This window comes from Aspergillus foveolatus (assembly GCF_047715535.1).
Source record: "Aspergillus foveolatus strain CBS 279.81 unplaced genomic scaffold BDW70scaffold_26, whole genome shotgun sequence".
Classification (NCBI taxonomy): Eukaryota; Fungi; Ascomycota; class Eurotiomycetes; order Eurotiales; family Aspergillaceae; genus Aspergillus; species Aspergillus foveolatus.
In genome coordinates, this window is record NW_027396090.1 from 124,570 (window position 1) to 151,068 (window position 26,499).

General features: G+C 49.3%; 9 protein-coding genes across 9 annotated transcripts; 5 read left to right on the forward strand and 4 right to left on the reverse strand.

The window, feature by feature from the left end:
* Window positions 1-282: 282 nt before the first annotated feature.
* BDW70DRAFT_168387 (DEAD/DEAH box helicase) lies at window positions 283-2,341 on the forward strand (the record flags this gene model as incomplete). The annotated part of the gene is made up of 2 exons (XM_073742452.1): window positions 283-555; window positions 611-2,341. 2 exons carry the CDS (start codon window positions 283-285, stop codon window positions 2,339-2,341), a joined length of 2,004 nt encoding a protein of 667 aa, XP_073595658.1.
* Window positions 2,342-2,440: 99 nt separating this feature from the next.
* On the reverse strand, window positions 2,441-4,510 carry BDW70DRAFT_136804 (putative pyruvate dehydrogenase complex, dihydrolipoamide acetyltransferase component). Its single transcript, XM_073736933.1, has 4 exons — window positions 4,295-4,510; window positions 4,167-4,216; window positions 3,876-4,099; window positions 2,441-3,817 (listed from the first exon to the last, which is right to left on the reverse strand). Exons 1-4 carry the CDS (start codon window positions 4,402-4,404, stop codon window positions 2,735-2,737), a joined length of 1,467 nt encoding a protein of 488 aa, XP_073595659.1. The 5' UTR covers window positions 4,405-4,510; the 3' UTR covers window positions 2,441-2,734.
* A 182-nt stretch (window positions 4,511-4,692) lies between these two features.
* On the forward strand, window positions 4,693-11,212 carry BDW70DRAFT_168390 (Arf family guanine nucleotide exchange factor SEC7). Its single transcript, XM_073742453.1, has 6 exons — window positions 4,693-6,513; window positions 6,560-6,744; window positions 6,797-9,096; window positions 9,154-9,517; window positions 9,570-10,625; window positions 10,693-11,212. The coding sequence occupies exons 1-6, from the start codon at window positions 4,765-4,767 to the stop codon at window positions 11,030-11,032; spliced, it is 5,994 nt and encodes a 1,997-aa protein (XP_073595660.1). The 5' UTR covers window positions 4,693-4,764; the 3' UTR covers window positions 11,033-11,212.
* BDW70DRAFT_168392 (bifunctional precorrin-2 dehydrogenase/sirohydrochlorin ferrochelatase MET8) lies at window positions 10,961-12,133 on the reverse strand (the record flags this gene model as incomplete). Its single annotated transcript, XM_073742454.1, has 3 exons — window positions 10,961-11,442; window positions 11,493-11,974; window positions 12,038-12,133. The coding sequence occupies 3 exons, from the start codon at window positions 12,131-12,133 to the stop codon at window positions 11,292-11,294; spliced, it is 729 nt and encodes a 242-aa protein (XP_073595661.1). The 3' UTR covers window positions 10,961-11,291.
* A 163-nt stretch (window positions 12,134-12,296) lies between these two features.
* BDW70DRAFT_55414 (ribose phosphate diphosphokinase subunit PRS1) lies at window positions 12,297-14,175 on the forward strand. The gene is made up of 5 exons (XM_073744272.1): window positions 12,297-12,661; window positions 12,736-12,745; window positions 12,797-12,917; window positions 13,001-14,046; window positions 14,105-14,175. Exons 1-5 carry the CDS (start codon window positions 12,403-12,405, stop codon window positions 14,133-14,135), a joined length of 1,467 nt encoding a protein of 488 aa, XP_073595662.1. The 5' UTR covers window positions 12,297-12,402; the 3' UTR covers window positions 14,136-14,175.
* Window positions 14,176-17,291: 3,116 nt separating this feature from the next.
* BDW70DRAFT_136810 (uncharacterized protein) lies at window positions 17,292-17,653 on the reverse strand. Its single transcript, XM_073736934.1, has one exon. The coding sequence runs from the start codon at window positions 17,627-17,629 to the stop codon at window positions 17,465-17,467; it is 165 nt and encodes a 54-aa protein (XP_073595663.1). The 5' UTR covers window positions 17,630-17,653; the 3' UTR covers window positions 17,292-17,464.
* Window positions 17,654-20,246: 2,593 nt separating this feature from the next.
* On the forward strand, window positions 20,247-21,065 carry BDW70DRAFT_136815 (uncharacterized protein). The gene is made up of 3 exons (XM_073736935.1): window positions 20,247-20,547; window positions 20,604-20,908; window positions 20,963-21,065. Exons 1-2 carry the CDS (start codon window positions 20,521-20,523, stop codon window positions 20,808-20,810), a joined length of 234 nt encoding a protein of 77 aa, XP_073595664.1. The 5' UTR covers window positions 20,247-20,520; the 3' UTR covers window positions 20,811-20,908; window positions 20,963-21,065.
* A 6-nt stretch (window positions 21,066-21,071) lies between these two features.
* Window positions 21,072-24,248, reverse strand: pldA (putative phospholipase PldA). Its single transcript, XM_073736936.1, has 8 exons — window positions 24,164-24,248; window positions 23,725-24,116; window positions 23,524-23,676; window positions 22,848-23,469; window positions 22,534-22,794; window positions 22,027-22,487; window positions 21,426-21,974; window positions 21,072-21,360 (listed from the first exon to the last, which is right to left on the reverse strand). Exons 1-8 carry the CDS (start codon window positions 24,210-24,212, stop codon window positions 21,346-21,348), a joined length of 2,502 nt encoding a protein of 833 aa, XP_073595665.1. The 5' UTR covers window positions 24,213-24,248; the 3' UTR covers window positions 21,072-21,345.
* A 407-nt stretch (window positions 24,249-24,655) lies between these two features.
* Window positions 24,656-26,382, forward strand: BDW70DRAFT_160282 (DUF890 domain protein; the record flags this gene model as incomplete). The annotated part of the gene is made up of 9 exons (XM_073740814.1): window positions 24,656-24,729; window positions 24,779-24,826; window positions 24,882-24,957; window positions 25,010-25,119; window positions 25,164-25,237; window positions 25,283-25,412; window positions 25,461-25,551; window positions 25,607-25,870; window positions 25,930-26,382. The coding sequence occupies 9 exons, from the start codon at window positions 24,656-24,658 to the stop codon at window positions 26,380-26,382; spliced, it is 1,320 nt and encodes a 439-aa protein (XP_073595666.1).
* Window positions 26,383-26,499: the final 117 nt, after the last annotated feature.

A 26,499-nucleotide genomic window follows, 5' to 3' on the forward strand; every position in this document is an offset into this window, starting at 1 on the left:
TCAGAGCTGCTCATGGTCGAGCTATCGGAGGTCGAATACGTATTGAAGGCGTAGACATGGGTTTAGGCAGGCAGGGTTCTTCATGGCCTACCAATTGGGATGAGATCTAATCGACAAGACGCCTTAGAGCGTGCCACAAGGGAGGGAGTGTAGACTGTAGAGGAAAAAGTTGGTTATCGGGCCTGATAAGGCCGTCCGTGTTTGCACTGTTTGGGCTCCTTATCGCCGCGATATTTCTCTGAAGAACTCCTCTTAAGGAACTTGCACTTCTATGAATTCTGGATGGAATATATCTGTTGGAGAGCGGGGCTCGGAGTACCGCTCAGGTATGCCTCAAGGACTCCCAGGCTTTTCTGGGCGCGACCAACTACAATCTCGCAGCGACTTCGGCGATGGAATTCCGCAATAGCAACCGCTAAGTCTACACCTACCCCCGAAGCACCAGCTATCAAGCTTCGGGACTATCAAGAAGAATGCATTCAATCGGTCTTGAAACATGTTGCGCAGGGCCACAAGCGACTGGGAATATCCCTAGCTACGGGGGCTGGGAAGACGGTAAGAGGTTAGCTGCATCTCCTAAGAACTCTACTAATTCTCTGCGCTTACTTAGGTCATTTTTACTCAGCTAATTGGGAGAATACCACCGAGGAATATACTTGGAGACAAAACATTGATCGTCGTTCACCGGAGAGAACTGGTTGAACAAGCATACCGGCATTGTCACCTCGCATATCCCGATCGAACTGTAGAGATTGAGATGGGGAATCACGTCGCGTCGGGATCGAGCGATATAATCATTGCCTCTGTGAGGAGCCTTACTTCGGGGGATCGGCTAGCAAAGTTCGACCCCCGGCGCTTCAAGTTGGTATTGGTGGATGAGGCGCATCATATTGTTGCCCCGACTTACCGCACGGTTTTGGGGTATTTTGGGCTCAACGAAAAATCGCCTGATTCTCCGATCCTAGTTGGTGTTTCTGCGACGTTTTCGCGATTCGACGGGCTCAAACTGGGTGCTGCCATTGATCAGATTGTGTACCATAAAGACTATACGGACATGATCAATGATGAATGGCTTGCCAACGCCGTGTTTACTACCGTCCAATCCCATGCAAATCTGTCACGCGTCAGGAAAGACAAATTTGGAGATTTTGCTCTTGGCTCACTATCCAAAGCTGTCAATACCACTCAAACTAATGACATCACTGTCCGCGCATGGCTGGCCAATGCGGCGGAGAGGAAGTCTACACTGGTATTTTGCGTTGACATCGAGCATACTAAGGCGTTGACCGAGACGTTTCGGCAATATGGCATTGATGCTCGGTACATTACGGGTACTACCCCGAAGACAACGAGAGATGAACAGTTAGACAAGTTCAGAGCCAGGGAATTTCCTGTTCTGCTTAATTGCGGGCTGTTTACGGAAGGAACTGATATGCCCAACATTGACTGTGTCCTACTTGCACGACCTACTCGATCTCGCAACCTTTTAATCCAGATGATAGGACGCGGCTTGCGCTTATACCCCGGCAAGAAAGACTGCCATATCATTGATATGGTAGCCACCCTAGATACCGGCGTCATCTCTACTCCTACGCTCTTTGGGCTACATCCAGACGAGGTCCTTGAAAAAGTAACAGCGAAAGATATGAAGGAGAAAAAGGCTACGGGGGAAGAAGTTAGAGATCCAGAGGAATCGCTACTCTCCGAAAGTGAACCAGAATTGCCGGATGATTTCAAACTCACTTTCACTAAATATGACACAATTTACGACCTAATCCATGACATGAAATCAGAAAAGCACATCCGCTTCCTCAGCCACTACGCCTGGGTCCGTATCGGTGAAAACAAATACCTACTATCAGACAGATCAGGCTGGCTAACAATCGAACAACAAGACGCAACGGGCCCGGACGAGCCGTCCCCTCAGTATCTCGTATACCACGTAATGATATTTAAACCTACCGAAGACACCAAGAAGTACACCCGCCCCCGGCTGGTTGCGCGGGCAGAAAATTTTGAATCAGCCGTCCGCGCAGGCGATACATTCGCGGCAGCTCACTTCGAAGACCAATACATTTCCACTCGCCAACGATGGCGAAGCTACTCCGCGTCCGCCTCACAGGTGAAATTTTTGAACGCGGCGAAGATCCGGCAAGGGAATATCCAGAATGGCGACCTTACGCGCGGGCAGGCGGCGGATCTAATAACCAAGCTGAGATTTGGCTCGAAGAAGAGGTTCGCGGCGAAGCGGAAGCAGCGAGAAAAGCAAGATGAGAAGGTGAAGGTAATTGAGGAGTTGCGGAGGAGAGGGGAGGTTAGGGTTGGGCCTGTTGAGGCTTAATTCAGCGTTGTCACGCGATTTACCAACAGTTTGTCATATGTACATGGGAAGAGGATATATACCTTGCATCAAGGCCGCCTGCTCCGTCTGGATAGATTTGTTATTCACCGCTCGTTGAATAGACTATAGTTCGAAAATGATGTACCTACTCCAAAGCACTTTAGTACGCCCATTGGCGATACTACTAAAGGCAGTTAACTAGATCGATGAGCCTACTGTTTCGGTAGACGATGCCATCGCCGAAAGAAACAGAAAAAAATTGCTAGGATTTATAAAAGATCAAGAAGGTCAAAATAATATGAAGATTTTAATACATAATGAGACAAATCCAACCCAGGTCGAGGCTCTGGGCCGATGCGCTAGCAAATGGTCACATAACTCCAAATTTGGCAACTACAGAAGGAGTTCCAGAGGGTTCTCGACAACCTTCTTGAGTTCCTTGATCCACTCAGCACCGACAGCACCATCAACAACCCGGTGATCGAAGCTAGCGGTCACGATAATCTGATCATCCCACTCAACTGAAGTACCCTCTTCGGCCTCAACAGGGACGGCAACCTTGCGGGTAGTGCCAACAGCGAGGATACCAGCCTGAGGGGGGTTGATGATAGCGGTGAAGCGCTCAACAGCAGGGTTCATGCCCATGTTGCTGATGGTGAAAGTACCACCCTGGTACTCTTCGGGCTTGAGCTTGTTGTCGCGAGCGCGCTTGCCAAGGTCCTTGACCTGGTTAGAAATGCTGGACAGACCAAGACCCTGGGCGTTCTTCACAATAGGAGTGATCAGACCAACGGGCGTAGCAACAGCAACGCTGATGTCAACGCTGTTGTGCTGACGAATAACAACCTGGCCGTTCTCCTCAGTCCAGCTGGAGTTCACCTGAGGAACCTTGCGGAGAGCGGCAGCGCAAGCCTTGATGAGGAAGTCATTGACGGAGAGCTTGTACTTGCCCTCAGAGGAGGCGTTTAGTGCCTGCCGAAGCTTCAGAAGCTTGGTGACGGACAGAGTAGTAGAAACGAAAAAGTGAGGGTTCTGGTTCCAAGACTGCTGGAGGCGGCTAGCAATCGTCTTGCGCATTGATGTGAGAGGAATGTCCTCAGAAGCAGGCCCAGCAGCCGCAGCCGCAGCAGTAGGCTTGTACTTCTCAACATCCTCCTTGGTGATTTGGCCACCCCGGCCGGTACCCTTCAGAGCCTTGATTGGCACACCCTTCTCAAGAGCCAAAGCCTTAGCAGCCGGGCTGATCGCAGGTTCGCGGTCCAGACTAGGCTGGAGCTTCTCGCCGGAGGTATCGGGCTCATAAGCACCAGCAGCAGGCTGGGGCGTAGATGGCTCTGAAGCCTTAGGAGCTTCCTTAGGAGTTTCCTGAGTTTCTTTTGGGGGAGCGGCACCAGCGCCCTCGCCACCAGCATCTTCCAAGCTGAATGATTCAAAAGCCGCGACGTCAGTGCCCTCTTCAACTAGGACAGCAATAGGCTGAGATTTCACAATTAGCAAACGTAACTTGTCGTGGTCAAAGGGAAGGAACACCTACAGAGCCAACAGACACATCCTTCTCGCCAGATTCCTTCAACACCTTGGCCAAGATACCCTCCTCTTGGAACTCAAAGTCCATCTGCGCCTTATCGGTCTCAATCTCAACCAGAACATCACCAGGTTGCAAAGCATCACCAGCTTTTTTCTGCCATGCTCCAATGTTTCCTGCCGTCATTGTTGGCGAAAGGGCAGGCATGCTGATGATAGTGTGAGGAGGGAAAGCTGTAGATTTGCGCTTTGTCAGAAAAAGACTAGGCACTAGGATGAGGAGGATGTGAGATAAGCGTACACTTGGAGGCGTAGTAACGTGAAAGAGCAGCTAAAGCAGGCAATTGATGTCTATAGCACATAAGAATTCAGTTAGTTTGCTCCTCCGATGAACACCAGGTCTCTTGCGCGAAACGACAGTAGACGTACTGGATAGCAGCCGTGAATTTGTAAGAGGCCTGCGGTCGCCTTAAGGAGCAGGCGCCTTTTGAGAGGAATGAAGCGCTGGGAACGCGCATTCTGACAGCAGAGGCGACCATGATGCCGGGGTTCTGTTTCGTGAGACAGATATGGGCCCGCGGCGCTATTGAATCAGAGGGATGTAAGATGGAAAGAGGAGATTTACATCTGGCCGCAAGCTCGGAGCTCAGTTCTCAACATTTCTCTCGGTGAGGACCGGGCGCTAACCGTGATAGGCACGCGCACGTGATGTGGTTGGAGACGGCAGCGCGCCCGTAGTCTCAATTATGTAAGTCTCCATCTTAGGCCACGCATACTCCGGACTATCGCAAGCTTCCGTACACAATTTCCATAGACGTCTCTGATTTGTTCTGCTTTCTTCTTCACATGCGGGACTTCCGCGTATCTGGTACCTGATACTCCAGACGGAGTCTTGCATAATGGCGGAAGCTGAGAACGACCCTACGAACGAGCTCAACCAAACATCAGTTACCCAGGCAGACAAGCAGAATGGGTTTGATGTTGCTACAGAACCGCAAGCCCCGGAGGTAGTCGCGGAGTCGAAACCAGCATTAATCGATGAATCAGAACGTCAGGAGATCCCAACAATCAAAGAGAATGAGGACACACTGACGAACAACCGATTGAATGACGGCGAGAGTAACCTGCCTCATGAGCCTTCCGTAACGTCTCCGGATACTACCACTGATTCATACGAGCCCGCCGAGGAACCAGAACAACCACATACAAAAGGTGATCAGCTCGAAACTCCGCAGCAAGACCAGCCTCCTGCTTCGGAGGGACAACCGAATGAAGTTCCAGATACACCGTCAACTCGCGATGAGCAGCTTGCTCAGGATATGCGACAGCGCTCGGACTCACGATCGACTACCGCAACCTTCGCTACCAATCGGTCCTCGGTAGTCAGCTCTACCGTTTTTATTGTGACTGCTCTGGATGCAATTGGTGCGTCTCGGGAAGCCCGGAAGAGCAAAGAGCTGGAGGACGCTGTAAAGAATGCGCTCGCCAATGTCAAGCAGTCGGACCGCCAACCTATCGACCCGGAAGTTCTGTTCTACCCTTTATTACTCGCAAGTAGGACTCTAAGCATTCCCTTGCAAGTAACGGCTCTCGATTGCATCGGCAAGCTAATCACATACTCCTATTTCGCATTTCCATCGACGCAGGAAGCCAAGCCATCGGAGGCAGATGCTACGGCAGAGCAGCCTCCACTTATAGAGCGAGCCATTGACGCTATATGCGATTGCTTCGAAAATGAAGCTACGCCAATCGAGATCCAACAGCAGATAATCAAATCCCTTCTGGCTGCAGTATTGAACGACAAAATTGTGGTGCATGGAGCAGGTCTTCTGAAAGCTGTTCGGCAAATTTACAACATGTTTATATATTCAAAGTCCAGTCAGAACCAGCAAATTGCTCAAGGATCCCTCACACAAATGGTCAGCACGGTGTTTGACAGACTGCGCGTTAGACTTGATCTACGGGAATTGCGCATCCGCGAAGGCGAAAAGGCGCAGGCGGGGTCTTCGGAAAGTGTGACTATTGAGCCTGTCGTTAGCCCGCCATCTGCTGAGGACGATCAGGCATCTGATGTTGCTTCTGTAGCACCGGATCAACCGGTCTCCAAGGAGCCAACGGAAAAGCTCACCTTGGAGAGCTTCGAATCGAACAAAGATGTTACAACAGTCAATGATAACGTACCAACAATGGTCACCCGCGCCAACATTAATCAGAAAAGAACGCAGTCTTACTCAGGGACTTCCTCCGAGGAGAAAGAAGCTGAAGATGCTTCAAGTAACGAAGATGATGTGGATGAGATTTACGTCAAAGATGCTTTCCTCGTATTCAGAGCTCTTTGCAAGTTGAGTCACAAAGTCCTCAGCCACGAGCAGCAACAGGACCTCAAGTCCCAGAATATGAGATCCAAATTGCTATCTCTGCACCTAATCCACTACCTCATCAATAACCACGTCATTATCTTCACCACACCCCTTCTCACACTAAAAAACAGCTCCGGTAATTTGGAAGCGATGACCTTCCTTCAAGCGATTAGACCTCATCTCTGTCTAAGTCTCAGTCGAAACGGCGCCAGCTCAGTACCGAAAGTCTTCGAGGTCTGCTGCGAAATATTTTGGCTCATGTTAAAACACATGAGAGTCATGATGAAGGTTTGTGGTTTCTAAAGTTGACTTTGGTATGTCTAACCAGTTGCAGAAAGAGTTAGAGGTCTTCATGAAGGAAATATATCTAGCCATACTCGAGAAGCGAAATGCACCGGCCTTCCAAAAGCAATATTTCATGGAGATATTAGAGCGACTGGCAGACGAGCCTCGTGCATTAGTCGAGATGTATCTCAACTACGACTGTGATCGCACTGCCCTGGAGAATATTTTCCAAAAGTTTGTTCTCCATTTCAATCTGAGAAGACGGAGAATCTGACAAATTTCGCAGTATCATTGAACAGTTATCACGATACGCTAGTATCCCGACAGTCGTGAACCCTCTCCAACAACAACAATACCACGAACTGCATGTGAAGGCTTCCAGTGTTGGGAACGAATGGCACCAGCGTGGCACCCTTCCCCCAAATCTGACGAGCGCCAATATAGGAAATAACCAGCAACCACCTACACATAGTGTGCCCCCGGAATACATCTTAAAGCATCAAGCTATCGAGTGCCTTGTTGTGATTCTGGAATCGTTGGATAACTGGGCCTCACAACGCAGCGTTGACCCGACTGCCGCCCGGACCTTTTCACAGAAATCTGTTGACAACCCACGAGATTCCATGGACAGCAGTGCCCCTGCGTTTCTCGCCTCTCCAAGGGTTGATGGTGCCGACGGCAGCACTGGTCGGTCTACTCCAGTTCCTGATGACGATCCAAGCCAGGTGGAGAAGGTCAAGCAGAGAAAGATCGCGCTCACAAACGTGATCCAACAGTTCAACTTCAAACCCAAGCGAGGCGTTAAGCTTGCCCTCCAAGAAGGCTTCATACGGTCTGATTCTCCCGAGGACATTGCAGCTTTCATACTTCGCAATGACCGCTTAGATAAGGCTATGATTGGAGAATACCTTGGTGAGGGCGACGCCGAAAACATCGCTATCATGCACGCTTTCGTTGATATGATGGACTTTTCCAAGCGGCGTTTCGTCGATGCCCTCCGCTCATTCTTACAACATTTCCGTCTGCCCGGAGAAGCCCAGAAAATCGACCGTTTCATGCTCAAGTTCTCTGAGCGCTATGTTACTCAAAATCCGAATGCATTTGCCAACGCTGATACGGCGTACGTGCTTGCGTACTCTGTTATTCTGCTTAACACCGACCAGCATAGCTCCAAGATGAAAGGCCGTCGCATGACTAAGGAAGACTTCATCAAAAACAACCGTGGGATTAATGACAATCAGGACTTGCCTGATGAATATCTTGGTTCAATCTTCGACGAAATCGCCAACAACGAGATTGTTCTGGACACCGAAAGAGAGCAAGCTGCAAATGCCGCCCATCCCGCACCTGTTCCTAGCGGTCTTGCATCAAGGGCTGGGCAAGTATTCGCAACGGTTGGCAGGGATATACAGGGCGAGAGATATGCGCAAGCCTCTGAGGAAATGGCCAACAAAACTGAGCAACTCTATCGCAGTTTGATCCGAGCGCAACGGAAGACTGCGGTAAAAGAGGCACTTTCACGCTTTATCTTCGCAACGTCCGTTCAGCACGCTGGGTCCATGTTCAATGTTACTTGGATGTCATTTCTCTCCGGCTTGTCCGCACCCATGCAGGATACCCAGAACCTTAAGACCATCAAGCTCTGTATGGAGGGTATGAAATTAGCCATACGAATCAGCTGTACGTTTGATTTGGAAACTCCGCGGGTTGCCTTCGTCACTGCCTTGGCGAAGTTCACAAACCTGGGCAATGTCAGGGAGATGGTCGCAAAGAATGTCGAGGCAGTAAAGATACTACTCGATGTCGCGCTTTCAGAGGGGAACCATTTAAAGACTTCTTGGAGAGAAATCCTCACATGCGTCAGCCAACTGGACAGGCTTCAACTGCTCAGCGACGGGGTCGATGAGGGGTCCTTGCCAGATGTGTCACGCGCTGGCGTTGTGCCTCCGTCTGCGTCCGATGGCCCCAGAAGGTCAATGCAGGCACCAAGACGTCCTCGCCCCAAGTCCATCACAGGCCCTACACCTTTTCGAGCCGAAATAGCAATGGAAAGCCGCTCAACAGAGATGGTCAAGGGTGTAGACCGGATCTTTACCAACACAGCTAATTTGTCCCACGAAGCTATCATCGACTTCGTTCGGGCTCTTAGTGAAGTGAGTTGGCAAGAGATTCAGTCTTCTGGCCAGACAGACTCTCCTCGCACTTATAGTTTGCAGAAGTTGGTCGAAATCAGTTATTACAACATGACACGAGTCAGAATCGAATGGTCCAAAATCTGGGAAGTTCTCGGGCAGCACTTTAACCAAGTTGGATGCCATTCGAACACAACGGTGGTATTCTTCGCGTTAGATTCACTCCGTCAACTATCAATGCGTTTTATGGAGATTGAAGAACTACCAGGATTTAAATTCCAGAAAGACTTCCTCAAGCCGTTCGAGCATGTCATGTCCAATAGCAATGCTGTTACTGTAAAGGACATGATCCTCCGATGCCTCATACAGATGATTCAGGCTCGCGGAGACAACATTCGTTCTGGTTGGAAAACGATGTTTGGTGTTTTCTCATTTGCGGCTCGAGAGCCGTATGGTAGGTTTTGACACTACCTGCGCTTTATGCAACGATATTGACTAATTGCGGATACAGAGGGCATTGTGAATATGGCATTCGAGCACGTTACTCAGATCTACAACACCCGCTTCGGTGTCGTTATTACGCAAGGAGCCTTCCCTGACCTTATTGTATGCCTCACAGAGTTCTCTAAGAACACGAGATTCCAGAAGAAGTCACTACAGGCAATCGAGCTTCTAAAGTCGACTGTCGCGAAAATGCTGAGGACTCCAGAATGCCCTCTATCTCACCGTGGCTCTACGGAGGCCTTCCACGAGGACTCCACTAACCTCACTCAGCAACTCACTAAGCAGTCCAAAGAAGAGCAATTTTGGTATCCTATCTTGATTGCGTTCCAAGATATTCTCATGACTGGCGATGATCTTGAGGCTCGGTCACGGTAAGCTGCTTCGATTACAGTATTCGGACTATTTACTAACCCCAAACACCAGGGCCTTGACATACCTTTTCGACACCTTAATACGTTACGGAGGTAGCTTCCCACAAGAATTCTGGGATGTCCTCTGGAGGCAACTCCTGTACCCCATCTTCGTTGTTCTGCAATCCAAATCGGAAATGTCCAAGGTGCCTAACCATGAGGAGCTTTCTGTATGGCTCTCAACCACAATGATCCAGGCTTTGCGACATATGATCACGTTGTTCACGCATTATTTCGATGCACTTGAATATATGCTTGGGCGTGTCCTTGAACTCCTCACGCTATGCATATGTCAAGAGAACGACACCATCGCGCGAATCGGCAGCAATTGTTTGCAGCAGCTGATCCTGCAAAATGTCGAAAAGTTCCAGAAAGACCACTGGAATAAGACCGTTGGTGCATTCATCGAGCTTTTTAACAAAACTACTGCATATGAACTGTTCACAGCTGCAACAACTATGGCGACTGTGACACTAAAGACACCCTCGGCTCCGACTGCAAATGGACAGCCAGCAGACATTCATGATGCGGTGCAGGACCCGAACGAGTCATCGCCAGTTCAGGAAACCTCAACTGAAACCTCCAAGCTCAATGGGACACAAGACACGACAGCCGAGCACGAGGACGGCGATATGCCAGCAGCTTCAAATACTGAGTTGGAAGACTACAGGCCACAATCAGATACCCAGCAGCAACCGGCTGCAGTCACTGCTGCACGTCGTCGTTATTTTAACCGTATTATCACAAGTTGTGTGCTTCAGCTGCTCATGATTGAGACAGTCCATGAATTATTTTCCAACGATAAGGTTTACGCACAAATACCCAGCCACGAGCTTTTACGGCTTATGGGTCTGCTGAAGAAGAGCTACCAGTTCGCGAAAAAGTTCAACGAAGACAAAGAGTTGCGAATGCAACTTTGGCGGCAAGGATTCATGAAATCGCCGCCCAATCTTCTCAAACAGGAGAGTGGAAGTGCTGCTACTTATGTCCACATTTTGTTCAGGATGTACCATGACGAGCGCGAAGAGAGGAAGAGCAGCCGTGGTGAAACAGAAGCGGCTTTAATTCCGTAAGTATTAGGGCAGCATTTGGAAGGACACGTTCGCTAATTTTTTTTTCTTTCTTTTTCATTCCAGCCTCTGCGTCGACATCATTAGCGGGTTCGTTCGACTTGATGAAGACTCACAGCACCGTAACATAGTAGCTTGGCGTCCTGTTGTTGTGGACGTTATTGAAGGCTACACAAACTTTCCCGCTGAGGGCTTCGACAAGCACATAGACACATTCTATCCCCTTGCTGTCGACTTGCTTGGTCGCGAGCTGAACTCGGAGATCCGTCTCGCAATTCAAGGCTTGTTCCAGCGGATCGGAGAGGCGAGATTAGGTCTACCAGTCCGGCCCACGCCCACACCCGTTAGTCCCCGACATTCTGTGTCGGAGCATCCATCTCGCAAGCATAGCGTCGGCCGGCGCTGACTGGTTTTCTTCTCTTATATCCGCTTTAGACGGCTCCTATATTCAGTTCCCCTTCTTGCTCTACATCGCTTCCCTTTTGGATATCCTTGTTCCCTCTCCGTGAGAGGTTTGCTGGTTTTTTGAGAGTGCTGGGTGTAAATTAGCCATACCTGAATGTTGTCTGTTGATTGCCCTTCTTTAGCTCCTGGAATCTCCAGCAATGAGCTTTTATAAAATAGCTTAAATACACAATCTTCAGGACTATACAGCATGCTGAGTCTCAATCAGTCGACGGCGGCGGAAGGCTGGATCGAATTTCACCAAGAGTAGGAATCCCGCCATGCTGGTAATGTGTCAATAGAGTTTCCATATCCTCCTCAGTCATATGAACCAGATCTTCCAGTCTCCACAATTCACAAATGGCGGACATCCTAGACTACCTATCAGTCCACGAGCAGCAATCACAAGACAGTATACACACCATTTCATACGTTTAGGACCTTCCTGGGGACTTGGCGCCACCTCCCGCAACTTTTGTCTCAGCTTTCCGACATTCTTGATTGCGGCACCCATGTTTGTGGGAAGGGTGTCTGCAATCTTCTTTCGAACCATACTTGCAAGCTTCGGTCCGTTCCCGTTCGTACTGACCATAACCTGCAGCGGCCCATCCCGGTGAACGCTGCCAAAGTAAAAGTCACACTCAGAAGGGACATCGGCTATGTTAGCTGGTATCCGCTTCTCCTTGCAGAGTTTCCAGATTTTTGTTGAAGCTTCAGGATCGTCAATGGCACAGAGTACCATGTCGGCGCCATCCAGATCGGAGGGCTTGAAGTTTCGGTCAATATGTGTGACTTGGCCTTCCAGCACACGGTAGGCCACCTCGTCGTTTAATCCTGATGCCGGACATACGACAGTGACTTTGGCGTCTGCATTAAGAGCATGAAGGATACGTCCAGCAGCTACCTGTGGATATTGTAAGAGAGCTGCAACATATATATAATGTGGCAGGATAGGGAACAAACTGACTTCACCACCACCTACTACTAGAATGTTTTTTTCTTTTACTTGCCATGCAATAATTAATGAGCCCCCTCCTTGGACTTCTGGGAATTTCGACGCCATTTCGATGATGTTCCTATGTTAAGTTTATGGCAACGGTCATGGTGGGGGAGATCGTTGGTGAGGGCAATCAATACGGGGAGCCACGGAGACCAGAAACGCCAGCTTCCGACGAGAAAATGTCGGTGGGGCGCACTTAGCTTCTTCTCTTCCTTTCGTCCTTGATTTTTTTTTTCCTTTTCCAGACTTCGCTTGAGATGACACTCATTTCTCGACCGGCTCATTCCTTTTCAGCTTGATGTCTACGATTCTTTGATCTGCTCGATTCAAGAATGAGGGGTGTCCAGATATTCTCAGGCAACTCGCATCCGCTTCTCACTGAGACGGTCTGCGAAAGGCTCGGTACTTCACCGGCCAAAGTAGAACTTGGGAAATTTAGCAATGGCGAGACAAACGTGAACGTTGGCGTTTCGGTGCGAAACCAAGATGTTTACATTATCCAGAGCGGCAGCGAGAAGATCAATGATAGTGTTATGGAGCTTCTAATCATGATCTCAGCCTGCAAAGGAGGCTCTGCGAAGTCTATCACAGGTATGATTACCCTACCTCCCCGCTTATGTCACGTTCTTAGAATTCTCGTGGAGGCTGACATGGTCCTTTGGTAGCGGTTATGCCGTATGGATCCTAGCTAGGCTGATTGCTACACATGATGCTGACACAGACGAGGTACTTCCCATATTCCCGCCAATCCAAAAAGAAGAGCCATCGTGGATCTATTACCGCACGTATGCTTGCAAATCTCCTCACAGTTGCTGGGGTTGACCATGTGATCACCTTGGATCTCCATGTGAGTGTTTAGAACGATGGATTGCTGCACTAGATTCTGTCATTAGTGGATGGACGAAGTTCTAACCTGGTCTTTCTGCTCAGGCATCCCAAATGCAGGGCTTTTTCTCCAAGCCCGTCGATAACCTATTCGCCGAGCCTTTCATTGCACGCTGGATTCGTAACAATGTTCCCGGGTGGAGAGAAGCTGTTGTCGTTAGCAAGAACGCTGGAGGGACGAAACGAGTAACGTCACTGGCAGACACGCTCAAGCTCAACTTTGGCATAGTCACAACAGACAGGCGTCGCCACAAGTCAGGAGCAACTCTGGCCGATAGTACAGTATTCTTCGAGGCTTTGGACCAGGAAACAACACCGCTGCCTAAAGAGCAAGATCCGTTCATTGCGCGGACACACATCGAAAACCCCGACGCTCTACAATCAAGGGAATCGCAGGCGGATATCAATGAGCTCGACTCGTTGCGTCCCGAGACCCCGTCGGGCGCCCGACGGCCTTCAGAGTTGGAGGCTGTAAATGAATTCACAGATGTCAGGGTGCGAGATGTCATCACCGGGCGGCTCGTACAAGGTCACCTCGTCGATGATGACTATCCGCCATCTGGTCCTACATCTATGGCTGTATCCGGCGATGCGACCCCTGGGCAACTGCCCAGCCAGGAGAGTGAAGCTATCCCAGATTCAATGGCAGACTCGGTCATTTCGACCACATCCTCAATGCCTGGTGACCACGCCTTAGGCGGCTCATTCGATGCTGCCGACTCTTCTGATGAAGAAGGAAGCACCGGGCGAAATGTTGAACAAGAGAAAACTATCACTCTCGTTGGAGACGTCCGAGATAGAACTGTCTTCCTTGTCGACGACATGATAGACAAATCTGGGTCATGGATCGCGGCGGCAGAAACCGTAGTGAAGCGCGGTGGGGCCAAGAAGGTTTACTGCATTGCCACCCACGGGCTTTTTGGGGACTCATCCCTTGAACAAATGGAGGCCTGCGAGTCTATTAACTACATTGTCGTCACTAATACTTTCCCCATATCACCGCAAGTGGCGAGGAAATCCAAGAAATTGATCATCATTGACATCTCAAGCCTCCTCTCAGAGAGCATAAGACGCCATCATTATGGCGAAAGGTTCGTCTCTGTTTGTCTCTATCAACCGAGGAGCATCGCGAAGCTAACGATTCCGCAGTGTTTCGGCGTTGTTCCATCTTAATGATTGATTTATTTCAATAGCGACTGGGCTGTGTGCAATCTTCATGGTTTTCATTTGCTAATGCGCAGCTTGATGATCATGATACCACTACTGATAGTACGTTGGTAAGATTATGAAGGACGATAATGACAAAAAATAATGATCATGATGCCTCAAATCTCCATACAAGCTGCCCGTTTCTTTCTCACTTGATCTCGCAGGGGTTATGAGCGCTTCGCCGCATATGCTTACAGACTGAGTCTGCTGCATGCGCATGGTTTCGATTCCACTTCCTAATATCGGTAAAGGTTGATGGTTGAAACGTGATATCCACTCCGCACTACGTGACGGCATTGTACTAGGTTAGGTTGCCACTTCGCAGCCCTTTTCTTCACCCTTCACCTATTTGTAGACCGAGGCAGCCTACCTACCTACCTCTACCATCAAGAGGGCCAAGCTGAAGGCAAATGTCTCAGCAAAACCAGCGGTGCAGTCCACTTTGGGTACTGCAGGAGCGTCTTGTTTCAAATTCACAAGATCGTTCTTAACGGAGCGTTGGGAGAGCAAATCGGAGTCTATTGAGCGTGCATATCCTTTTCATCGCCTTGCTGTGTGAAGCGTAGGCGCGCGAGGTAGGCTTATCGAGGAATGAAGGCATCAGCTTCTGAAGTTCGTCTTCGCGCCTTTTTGGTCGTGGGGCTGGTGCAAGAGAACATCTTGAACATCCATTGTTTTGCGTCCGTTGTCTAGTTAATGTAGAAACCAACAATTTATTGCATATGTTAAAGAGTTACCTTGATATTATACTTTTGATTCTCAATTGTTTGTTTTCAAGGTGGAGCAAATTCAGTACTCGGACGGTGTATCTGAAGTATCGGTGTAGGCCTGCAACTCGGACAGCCCGATTTGGGCAAAAACCTCATCGGAGGTCGCGTGAGCAGACCGTTACCCGTACCCGTTGTCTATTGACGGTCTCGGAGTCCGCATGCAAATGATGTTCAAATTGCGTTGGTTGTCGCGGACTCGACTAGGCCGGCAGCATGCAGCCGGGTCATGCTGCCAATGCCATGCTGCCAGCCACATATGAACGAGGCCCAGCCGATCTGTGACACAATGATCGATTTACCAGGTTCGTGAAAGGCAATGCGCATGGGAAATTAGATTTCAATGGCAAGAAAATTTGTAGCGGTGTGCGCGGACCCGACAGAGAGGATGCGGTATGAAATAATCTGACGGATCCCTTAGATCGCCTGGTCTGCGGCGAACTTGCACCGGGTGTGTGGTACAGAGTTGATCAGTATGACATCAGGCTGAGAGCTCAGAAGGGATGTACAAGGTCCACGTATGGCCCTTTCGGCATAAAGTCTCTACGGTTACTGTTGTACTTTGTTTTGGAGGACACTGCATAATTCCGCCCAGGCAGGACTTTTGGCAGCGACACGAGGCGTTGTGAGAGACAGCTCGGCCCTGACCAAAATGGACTCGACAAGTCAACGCAACTAATCGACGAAAACGCCATGGGTTGCACCGACTCTCACCCGGCAATATGGGATTTTCGGAAAATAAAAAGCTTGTGGAGAATATAATCCATAGTTCGTTACCATTCGCTAGCCGATGCTCGATATTCGCGGAATTGATGTGAGATCAAAAGACCTGTCAAAAAGGCAAAAGTACTTCAGATCGGAAAGGAATGGTATGGAACCATCGAACCTTGAATCCGAAGCACGGCTCGAAGCTTCCGCCTCACAGGAAGGCTTAGCGGAATTCCTCGAGCCTCGAATCGCGATACGCAAGTGGTGCCAGGGCCAATTGTGACTTGAACCAGTCAGAAACATGATTGACTATGTCGCGGAAGTGTTTCCGGCAGATCAATTGGGTGGGGAACGAAAGGTTGAAATGACGAGATCCGACTTATCATTCTTGTCAGGCGCTCGCCCTCACAATTTCCAACCCTGTAACTGCCTAGCCAGGCTCCTTCTCATGATCGGGCAATTCGCTGCCTTTCGTCTTCTATAGTGTGTGGGGGATGTAGGATGACTTGTGGATGGACATGTTTTAGAATGGACTTGTAAATTGCGGAGGGTCGATTCCGAGGTACAGACCATGTTGACATTTAACATCAGCCGAGCCCAGTACGACGTCTGACATCTGGGTGATGAGTCTTGACTGCATTTGACTGGAAGCTCAAGCCCGAAGCCGCCAAGCCGGTCTCGGACTAAGTACTGGCGCTAGGGAACGTGCAATGAGAGTCTGGAATGCCTACAAGTCTTCAGTGGCAGGCTGGACTCTTGGATATTGAGGTTAGTCGCTCAGAGAGATAGCGTGTGCTCCTTGTTCGTAAACGAAGAGGTTTACCATCTTGGAGATTCCGCCGTCAAGGCCCAATGAGTTAACACCGAACATCCATGCGAAATTGTATCAGGAGGTGTGATACTGCCATACAGGGCGATGATTCGCAGAAGATATCTTGATCTTCTTTTTTAGCGCCGCCTCTCTGAGTTAGATCAAGCATGCTGCATCAGGCCATTCCGGGTCTAGTGTGACCCTTTAAGTGGCAGACCCCTGGCAGGCAATCATTTCGCTTCTCGAGGCAATCACCTGGCGCGACTGAGGAAAAAAAGGATTTTCGTGGAATGCTTTCGCCAATCATCTTAGTCGGATTTTAGATCTTGGCTTGACGCAAGAGCTGACCTTGCTCGCAGCTTCGAACAAGGGAGGCATCCCTGTTCAGACCGTCTTCTTTTCAAACCTTACTTGGGTTGGAAGTCGAGACTTACAGAAGCTGAGCTCGCCATACACCGGGAATGCAGCTGGTGGCTGAAGGAGGCTAAAAGCTAGCCTGAACTAATCCACTGGGTGGCTTATTTAGCTCCTTGGACCTGCGAACCTGGTTGACGGGTCTGCGAAAGTACCTACACAAATCTCCGCCGGCATCCAGGATCGGCCATGATCAACCGAGAGATGAAAGAGAAATGTGAGACGACGCCGAGGCGTGCTCCGTAATTATGTCAAGACCCGGGGGCGTCTGACCGGACTTGGTATCTGAACGCACCCTGTAGAGCTCCGTATGAGCCCAGACCGCGTAGGCGACGTGTGCAGTGTTTGCAAATTATCATCTAGGATGCCAGAACGGTATCGTGGGCAGCCGTTGCCGCAGTTCGGTTTGAGAGCATTATGGCCCAGGCCCTGCTGCAGACGTGAAGACTTGGGGCATCCCTGCTTCTGGCGGTGGACTATATCCACTTTTTAAGGAACATTGTTCCTATGAGCTTGGCCTGTAGGAAGTTTCGGACCGCGTCAGTTGAGAACGACGTTGGTAGCGGTCGACCCGCAGGACGATGCGAGGAGGATTGCAATCTAGTACTTGCAGATCATAATAATGACGGTGAAGACTGGTGACCACATGACCGAGGCAGCGAAGAGGGATGAGTATGGCGATTGACAAATGAATTTTGAAGAATAATCGTGGGGGCGGGATGTTGCTGGTCGAGTGGAATTATGGAGAGGAACGAGGGAGACCATAGACGAGGTGTAGCTGGGGTGTTACTCTTTTGGTACCGCTGGACTGGGAAATGACAAGGTCCTGGCTCCGCTTCGACTCTTCGACTCTTCGACAATTCGACTCTCCACTTCTGATATTACAGTACTCTTTCTTCTGATCCTGATTCTCGGGTTGAGACTTGTACCGTACTTTTCGCCTGCCGATAGACGAGCTTCCGCTTGATGCAGACGCACCCTTATTTCGCACACAGACCCATGATCTGCACGCCAAAGAAGATCCAGCACCACAGCGCTGGGAGCGCTCAGCGCACCACAGTACCGGGTTTCTAGATCGGCCGACAAGTACAGTGGGATCAGCAACAACCGATCCTCTGTCGATCCGGCGAGATCATGCCTAGTTTTGGGAATTGGCAAGTACCAGTGCTCCTGTAAGCCCAGACTCTCTCTGCCTCGGGCGTCAACCTTGTGCTAACAGCCTAACGGGAAGCGCCTTCTAGAGTTAAACGACGGACTATTGTATGCCTTCCTCCATCCAAAGCCTCTACCCACTAGCCTGACCCACTGCAGATATATCATTTACGTATAGTCTCCTGGGAGTCTCGAACTTTCCTCCGGATGCCTCCTTGGGCCTATTATTAAACTGCCAAACCTTCGGTACTCCCACCACAAACAAAATTTCGTATACAACTCTCGCAATCGGGCAAGTCAAGTCCAACCTGACAATTCATTACTCCGGTGATTTTCGAATCATATTTGAATTTCTTCTACGGTTGCTCCACCTACTCAATTGCCCGAGGATAGGTCGGGTACATGCATTGTTGACTCCTATCCGGCCAACAGCTTCCATGCAGCAAGCCTACTCCTGGCCTGGACTCGCATAGCTGCCGGGATACGTTGTTGAACAGCTGCTCTAAACTGAACGCACCCGTTGTGTCCTTGATGCCTTCGTTCTCCTGTCACATCTAAAGCGTCCTATTTATACCTACTATGGAGCCCAGGTTCAAAGCTCTCTTCTTCCATCATAAATTTTCTTGCTTGTTCAGCTTCCTTGGATCAGTCTCTTGTACTGGCAACAATTGAGAACACTCATATTCCTTGCCTTTGTCTCTTTCGGAATCATCCCGCAAGACCAAACCCCATCTACTGTGTTTCACGCCCCCTTGCTCAAGGTTCCAGAAGCCTTTGCCGAGTGCTTTTCCCAACGTCTCGGATTAGAACTGATCGTTCTATACTTACTTCCCCTACACTACCAACGCCTTGGCAATCACGAACGTTCCTCTGACTCGGTATCTACGAAGGTATTTGGTCATCGAAAATCACTCGACGGTGATTGGAGGCTAGATGCTAATCATACCAGGTACTTGGACAAGGGTAGCATCAACAATGGCTAACCAGTGCTCGGGCCATGTCTTTGCCATTGTGCAGGCCACCAACGGCAATATCCTTACCTGGCGGTGCTCTGACTGCAACTCCGGGCCTTTTGTTGCTATCTGGCGCTGCAAGATCTGTGGCCATTGCCGCTGCAATTCTTGCCACACCGCTAAAGCATAAGTAACAGTTACATTTCGGCTGTTACCCGGCTTAACGTTCTTATGACATGGTATGAGAAACAATATGCTTCGTCATGATTCCTTTTTAGGTTTGCGCCTTTGTGCACTTTGCAAACCATAGAGCTGACTCCCTATTACAAGGAACCCGAAGGCTTCCACGGAACGTTTCAGCTGCAGTGCCTTAGTGCCCATAGGCTCAGCTCGCCGTGAGCTGTGGGTTTGCTTCCGTTACTTCTTTCGTTCAAATTTCAGTCCCAAGATGTTTTCTTGATTCTTACCTCATATTACTGGCGTTTCGACAAATCAGCTTTCGCAGACGCTGTCATCCATGGTCAACCTCCAATCGGATTAACTTTTCGCAACCCATTTGAGATCCAGGTCTTTGTCCGCTTACATTCGCCCTGACCAATATAACGACGAAGCCGATGGATAATTTGAGCTAAGCAAATACCATAATTGCGGCCATGGGAGAGAACAGTTCTTTCACATGGATCAGTTTCGCTAGCTTCTAAGGCGTTCGATTGTCTTCAACTCTCTGTTTCCTCTCTCGATCGCATATCAAAACCTTTTAATGGAGCACTAACGGCCGAACTTGCGCTATGCGCTCGATATCCATTTTTCTTTTGAAAACGACGCATTGCCACGGTGTTCAAGGACGGGAACAAAAGCAAAGTTTATCTGTTTTCTCATTCAATGTCACTTTCTTATTCGATCTGCCGTCGAGTATCCTTGTCTCCTATCTTTCTGCCGGCGGCTTGCTTGCATGTCTGACTGGCGGACTCGACTGCTCTCTTTATTGAATCGCATTGTGGAGCGTGGACTGTGAAACTCATCATAGATTGTGATCCTCCTTTGGTCCTTGATAGAAATTCTAATATACTGCGGCGACGCAACTGAGACAAAAGACACCTGTTCCAATATTCAATCTAAATTCATGTTTCACAGCTCACAAAAAACAGTTATAATAGCCCTCCAAGAGGCTGTCCACGTTGACCAGGCCATTAGCCCAGCTCGAATTATCTCTAGGTATGGTATGACCGCGCACCTGACCCTGACCAATTCAACTGTACGACTCTACCAGCAAGCTGTGCTGCTGTACTATCGCTGCCTTAAGGAATAAGACAAACCTTACCAAGTGGCTAAAGCTCACCATACCACCATCTACCTCCTTGAAAACTATAACATCTACTTCTAAGCGATTGGGAAGCTATCTGACCACTTTGAAACCTAGCGGTGACCATATGCCTTACCTTCTCCTGTTTCTGTCATCTCATCCCAACCCAATCAAAGTGGGCTAAATATAACAGTCCAGATCGGAGACTCAGAAATTCTAGAAGACGCTAGAAAACCTTGTGTTGTGGCATGTCCGTGCTTGTGCTTCAGGCGTTGGTAGTGTTTTCCCTCTCCCTCATGGTACCTATGGATAGTTTACTCATAGTACCTAGTATTGTAGCACGGCACAAGGAGCGTGTGCTACCCGGGCCACCACACTACACTACGCTACGTACGTACCTAACCTTGAACGCAGACCAGGTGGCTTTTTGCCTTCTTTTTTCTGGCCAATGCGGTTGTTCATTCGGAAGGTCGATTGGTGTTACCAGCGCTCGGACTCAGGCTCGGGCGGGTCGGAATACTTGGCTGTACCTGCCTAAGGTAGCTACGAATGTATCATAGTATGTAGTAGTTGTGGTCGTAATCCTGGATCCTTGTAGAGGTCTTGGGCGTGGATGCTTCAAGTTGGGTTTGCACGGTAGGTTATGTGGGTTGTTTGTTTGTTTGTTTGTTCGACTGATTGATTGATTAGATGGTTGGGTCACTTGGGTACTAAAGGTACAACTGAAAGTTTACGTGAAATACCGTGCTAAGCGAGGGTCGGATGGTTGGGTATGTGGTGTTGGTGATCTAAATATATACCAGTTTGTTGGCAATTATATAAGTGAGAGAGGAAAGGTTAATTGAGTTAGGTAGCAGTTCCTGAATCCATAATAACATGTCTGGGAACCACTAGAACTCAAGTACATTGCGGTGGGTATTACGGGGTGATTAAACCAACTGGCGGAGGACAAGAAACTGTATAATAAGAATATGAGTGAATAAGCATTTGATGTTACCGATGGAATGGAGACGGAAAATGAATCCGAAATGGCGGCGGTATGCCTATTGCTCGAAAATTCAAAGACCGACAACTCAAGTGTAAATACTCTATTTGGCCCAAGGGTTAGTTTACATGCAGGGAAAAGACACTAGTCGACGAGTGCAGAACTTACTTCCGTATACTGATTCACCTGTAGCCCAGGCTCCGCCATTTCAGCATCCTTCAGGAAATCCAATGGCATCCAAACGAGGTGGCCTTTGATTTTATCGAGCTTCTCCCGGACTTCCTGGACCGGTATGAACGGATCGTACAAATGGCCTAGCTTGTAGCCGTCCTTGGCGCGGTACTTGTCATACTCCTCAAAGGTCTTTATGTTGTCGTCGGGATCGGTGCGGAAGAGCTGCCGGTAGATGTTAGTGTTAACAGTGGCCTGGTCTGTCCACGTCTTCCAAAGATTGTCGTTCATGGGGTCCGTGACGAAGTCGTTTTCTGGGCCCTCGAGGATCTCATTCATGCAGATGGTGGGCGGCTGTGCGTTGGGGTGCTCAGAGGCATCGTAGTCTTGTGCTGGTAGGAGCCCGAGATGTTCTCTCCACAGCTGCCTTCGAAGGGTCGCTGCAAGGCGTGCAGCCTTATATGGCTTTCCATCCATTGTGCTATCGATAAAGTCTTGGTCTTCGACAACAATTGCGAGCTCGCTATCGTGGTAACCGAGCTGCGACTGGAAGTAAATGTTAGTTTAGCTATGATGTGAAGCGGTAAGAGTCCCTTACTCGATCGTTGATGTTGGCACTGCCGCATATGGCCACCCTATCGTCGACTATGCAGACCTTGGCGTGGACATAGAGCTCTTCCTGTATAAAGTTCTCTTTCTCCGCTTCAGGGTCACCCTCCCACACTTCATCAGACATTTTCCCGCCGTGGAGCATTGTAGTGCGAGAGACACTATCCTTGTTATTGGCAGTAGGATGCGCTTCGTGAGCCTTATTTTGTTCCTCATACTTTTGCAATTTGGCAATCCGTTCTTCTTTCTCCTTTTCTGCGCCTCCGTAATTGATCTCATTCTTGTCGCCTTCCTTGCCAACGGAGGGGTGAACACTCTCACTCGTGAGGGTCTCCGCAACTCCACGCTGAATGTCATTGAACGTTACACCTGCTTCTTTCTCCAGTTCTTCCAACGCAGGAGACTTGTTGATTCGATCATATGCTCGCAGATTGAAGACGAAAATATGATCTATATACTGTTAGTGAAGTACTGGTTTGTGATGAAGCTGACTCACTTGTAGGATCAACTCCCTGAGCCGCTATCTGACCAAAGATGGAGTGCTCTCCCCGGTTGATTGATTTGTACTGGTAGTCCATGATAGCCCTTGTTCCCGTCGCCTCATTCTGTCGAAGGTCTCCGGCGAATCCAGGAATCGCCGGTATGACAATGATCACTCGGAACTTTCTTCCCTCTTTGCCCGCCCGAACGCAAGCATCGACTATGGAGCGCCCGATTGTATTAAGAATAGGGCTTTGTTGATCGCCAGTAGCAGTGACTAGGGTGTATTAGCACAATTCACACCCGCGTAGGACATTCACCAAAGCTTACTGAAAAACTGGTTCTCAATGTAAACAAAATGTTCGGCCCTACTGATAATGTCCTTGTAAGCGTTCTGAATGCTGTGTTCAACCAGGATGCCGCTGCTCCAATCAGCACTGCTGCGTACAATCTGTGCTGTACAAGATCCTTGCGCTCCCATAGGTTTGGTGCTTAATGGCTTGTAGGGATGCTGCACATAATCACCAACTGGAAACTTTGGGCGCTGGACGCCAACGAGGTCCTCATCCTGACCCGTGCGACCCTCGAGCAAAAGCCAATCAACGGTTGGATCCCGCTTATACTTGTCGCGCTTAATAAAGTTCCATCGGAGGACAAAGTGCTCAGCAATGTCGTAGACACAATCGCCTATCACGCCCATAGCAACATCATGCCAAGGCATTCGACCATACTCGGCTTTGCTGAGTTCATTGGACTGCCACTCGCCTACACTTTGGAAGTCCATTATCCTGTTATTATTGAACTCTTGCCCTGGAAAGATCTCCATCCTGAGGTTTGACGGGTGGACGTCAGCTAACGGGTGCTGGTGCGCGTCCCATCTGCCGAAGCATAGGTCAATGCCTCCAATGAAAGCCACGTTGTAATCAATGACAATGAATTTCTCGTGATGTGCCTTGTGATTGTTAGTCCAATACTGAATTATTCATTGTGATTGAGCGGAAGTTACCCAGTATAGTGTCATATCGGCGGCATTTTCAAAAATATTATGGTCAGGATGGCGAAGTAGATTGATGTTGCCATGCCCAGGGCTTCCCTCTGGGCATAGTGCCCTCAGAGCGTACTTTGTATGAGCAGAATTACATGTTAATGCTTGGTTGACCTGTATTGGTTAGCAAGTATGATGGACACGACAATACAATTAACCAACCTCCTTGTACACAATCACATATATCTTCACGCCAGCCTCAGCCTTACGCTTGAGGACTTGATCTAACCGCCACTCTTGGGCTGTGAGAGGAGGCCTCCGGAGGAACAGTTCCGGCGAGAGCCACCAGTCTTCAATGTAGATCACCTCCTTCGCTTGCTCCAAAGCTATGGAAACGGCCCAGAGGTAGTCGAGGGCGTCAACATACCATTTGACTTTGTTTCCCTGACGGACCGGAGCAAAGGATCCAAAGCGGTTTGACTCGCAGATGGCAGTTCTCTTCCGATCTGTCTCCTTCTCGTGTTCTTCATCATGGCGGTGGTTCGGATTCACAACGTTGAAGAACTTGCCGACCCTGTGCTTTAAGTGATGCGCCTTTTCAGAGATATGGCTGTCTGTGCTTGTGTTAACGCCCAATACTCTAAAAAAGCAGGGGGATAACCTTTCATGTGCTCTTCGAGGTCATGAATCTTCTCCTTGAAATGAGACATGATGGCGCGCTAAGAGATATTACCAGTTGACAAAGCCTCATTGACCGATGAGTGATGGAAAGAAACGAGGGAGCCTGGAGGTAAATACAGAATACAATCAGCCTTACGATGAGGGGCCGGTGGGGGCGTGACGTCGTGCGCGTCATCGGCCATCCTCGCCCTCCCACATTTACTCACTGCACTCACCTTCTTTTCTCCTCATCCATCTTGGCATCTTTCCTTGGTTAGGAGATAATCGAGATCTGGACATAGGGCTGCTGCCGATGCTCAAACCGATTGGCGAGTCTGCGAGCCACCTGGTTCCTGGCCAACCTCCGCATACCGTGGCCTTCTCCACCTCCTTCAGCAACCCCGGCTAACGCTACAAATCAACTGACAGCGACTTCAAGCAACACCCACTCGATAACTTCCAGGCGATCACTTCCTGGTATAGCGTGTGCACAATGGCTCGCGACCTGTACAAAGACGGCGTGGATTTCGCATCACTCGCCCTTCAGTCGGCCGATTTCGCTAAGTTGTCGGTGCAACGTATACAATTCAGCAGCACCCTGACTAACATAGAACAGTCTAAAGCCGAACCACCAATTGGATTTTACAGATCCCGACGCTGTCAGGTAAATCACGATAATGAGTGCTATTCTCTCACGCCTATTGACGTCCAGCTCTCAGACAATTGACCGTCAGTCTGCTCAAACGGGATTTCGGTCTGGACGTCAACATCCCAGAAACTCGATTATGCCCGCCGGTATGTGAAGTTTGACCTGCTGCTAGGATCCGACTGATTGAGCTATAAATAGGTCCCGAACAGGTTAAATTATATTCTATGGTTGCAAGATCTGCTTGACACAACGGGCGCTGGATGCCGAGATGCCTATGAGCCTGAAAGAAGTGTGACAGGTCTTGACATGTGCGTTCCTACACCCTTTGTCAGAAAGCTTCTAATTCCACCAGCGGCACAGGATGCTGCAGTATATACCCTATATTAGGCGTACGAACGAGACCGAATTGGAAATTTATCGCAACTGGTAAGGGGCACATCGAGCCCGGTTCATCCGTGGCTAATTAAGAAGATATCGACGACGAGAACATCAAAAGTTCTACAGAGACTGTCAAGGCGAACAACCTTGAGTCACGCATCCGGATCGTGAAGACTAGCACGGATAATGATCTCATTTCTTTGAACACCCTAGGAGTGGAAAGGTACTGTAAGCTGGTTACTTGACATTATCCCAAGCTAACAGCCGCGAGACTCGACTTCACAATGTGTAACCCGCCATTCTACTCTTCCCAAGACGAAATGATAGCCTCGGCCAAGGAAAAGGATAGACCTCCATTTTCGGTATGATCCTGGATTCGCTAGAACGCATGCTCCACCACCACTAATGCCGGAGAAGGCATGCACCGGCGCAGAGATAGAAATGGTCACACGCGGCGGCGAAGTATCCTTCGTATCCCGCATAATCACGGAGAGCATCGCTCTCCAAGAAAAAGTCCTCTGGTACACATCCATGCTCGGGAAACTAAGCAGCGTCTCTGCACTCATCGAACGGCTTATTGAACTTGGCAACACAAACTACGCCGTAACAGAGTTTGTCCAAGGAAACAAGACTAGGAGGTGGGCAATTGCTTGGTCATGGGCGGATCGTCATCCAGCTGTGGTATGCACCCTATTTTCCAATTAAAAAGGATTTAAAGCCCAACTCATATTGCTTTGCAGAGCGTCGCCCGCGGCATCAAAAGCCCAAACTACCCGAAACACCTCCTCCCTTTCCCATCGGAATACACCTTCTCCCTCTCGGGCCGCTCTATCGACGAAATCAGCAGTGCAGTCAACACAGAACTCTCGTCACTGCATATCAGCTGGACGTGGCATAGAGATCTTACTACGGGGTTCGGCTTCGCGACCACAAACGTCTGGTCTCGCCAATACAGGAGGGCGATGAAGATATCCTCCGGTGCCTTTAACCGGAACCTGGACGTTGACCCTAATACGGCGGCGCTGGGGTTTAGGGTCCAGTTGGCTATGGAGTCAGACACGGTTAGAACTGGAGATGAAACGAAGACTGAGAAGAAGGAAGTTAAGGTTCTTGTTAGGTGGCTTAAAGGGACCGACTCGGTGCTGTTTGAGAGTTTCTGTGGCATGGTGAAGAGGAAACTGGAGGGGCGGTAGACTACCAGGTAGCTTTGATTTGTCCGTATCACAGTAGAACATAAAATAGAATGAGAAGATAGCTTCGAGGTATTCGACGCGTTAAATATTAGAGCTTTTCTCTACTCTGAACAAACC

Coding starts and splice junctions, on each gene's coding strand:
- BDW70DRAFT_136804 (XM_073736933.1), bottom strand. CDS start 4,404: ATGGTCGCCTCTGCTGTCAGAATGCGCGTTCCCAGCGCTTCATTCCTC. Junction 4,100..4,166: donor ACGTTACTACGCCTCCAAGT/GTACGCTTATCT, acceptor GCAAATCTACAG/CTTTCCCTCCTCACACTATC. Junction 3,818..3,875: donor AGGATGTGTCTGTTGGCTCT/GTAGGTGTTCCT, acceptor GTGAAATCTCAG/CCTATTGCTGTCCTAGTTGA.
- pldA (XM_073736936.1), bottom strand. CDS start 24,212: ATGTCTCATTTCAAGGAGAAGATTCATGACCTCGAAGAGCACATGAAA. Junction 24,117..24,163: donor CCTCGAAGAGCACATGAAAG/GTTATCCCCCTG, acceptor ACACAAGCACAG/ACAGCCATATCTCTGAAAAG. Junction 23,470..23,523: donor CCGATATGACACTATACTGG/GTAACTTCCGCT, acceptor AACAATCACAAG/GCACATCACGAGAAATTCAT.
- BDW70DRAFT_136810 (XM_073736934.1), bottom strand. CDS start 17,629: ATGGTCTCCCTCGTTCCTCTCCATAATTCCACTCGACCAGCAACATCC.
- BDW70DRAFT_55414 (XM_073744272.1), top strand. CDS start 12,403: ATGAGGGGTGTCCAGATATTCTCAGGCAACTCGCATCCGCTTCTCACT. Junction 12,918..13,000: donor TGATCACCTTGGATCTCCAT/GTGAGTGTTTAG, acceptor CTTTCTGCTCAG/GCATCCCAAATGCAGGGCTT. Junction 14,047..14,104: donor CGCCATCATTATGGCGAAAG/GTTCGTCTCTGT, acceptor ACGATTCCGCAG/TGTTTCGGCGTTGTTCCATC.
- BDW70DRAFT_136815 (XM_073736935.1), top strand. CDS start 20,521: ATGTCCGTGCTTGTGCTTCAGGCGTTG. Junction 20,548..20,603: donor TGCTTGTGCTTCAGGCGTTG/GTAGTGTTTTCC, acceptor CATAGTACCTAG/TATTGTAGCACGGCACAAGG.
- BDW70DRAFT_168390 (XM_073742453.1), top strand. CDS start 4,765: ATGGCGGAAGCTGAGAACGACCCTACGAACGAGCTCAACCAAACATCA. Junction 6,514..6,559: donor ACATGAGAGTCATGATGAAG/GTTTGTGGTTTC, acceptor AACCAGTTGCAG/AAAGAGTTAGAGGTCTTCAT. Junction 9,518..9,569: donor GATCTTGAGGCTCGGTCACG/GTAAGCTGCTTC, acceptor CCCAAACACCAG/GGCCTTGACATACCTTTTCG.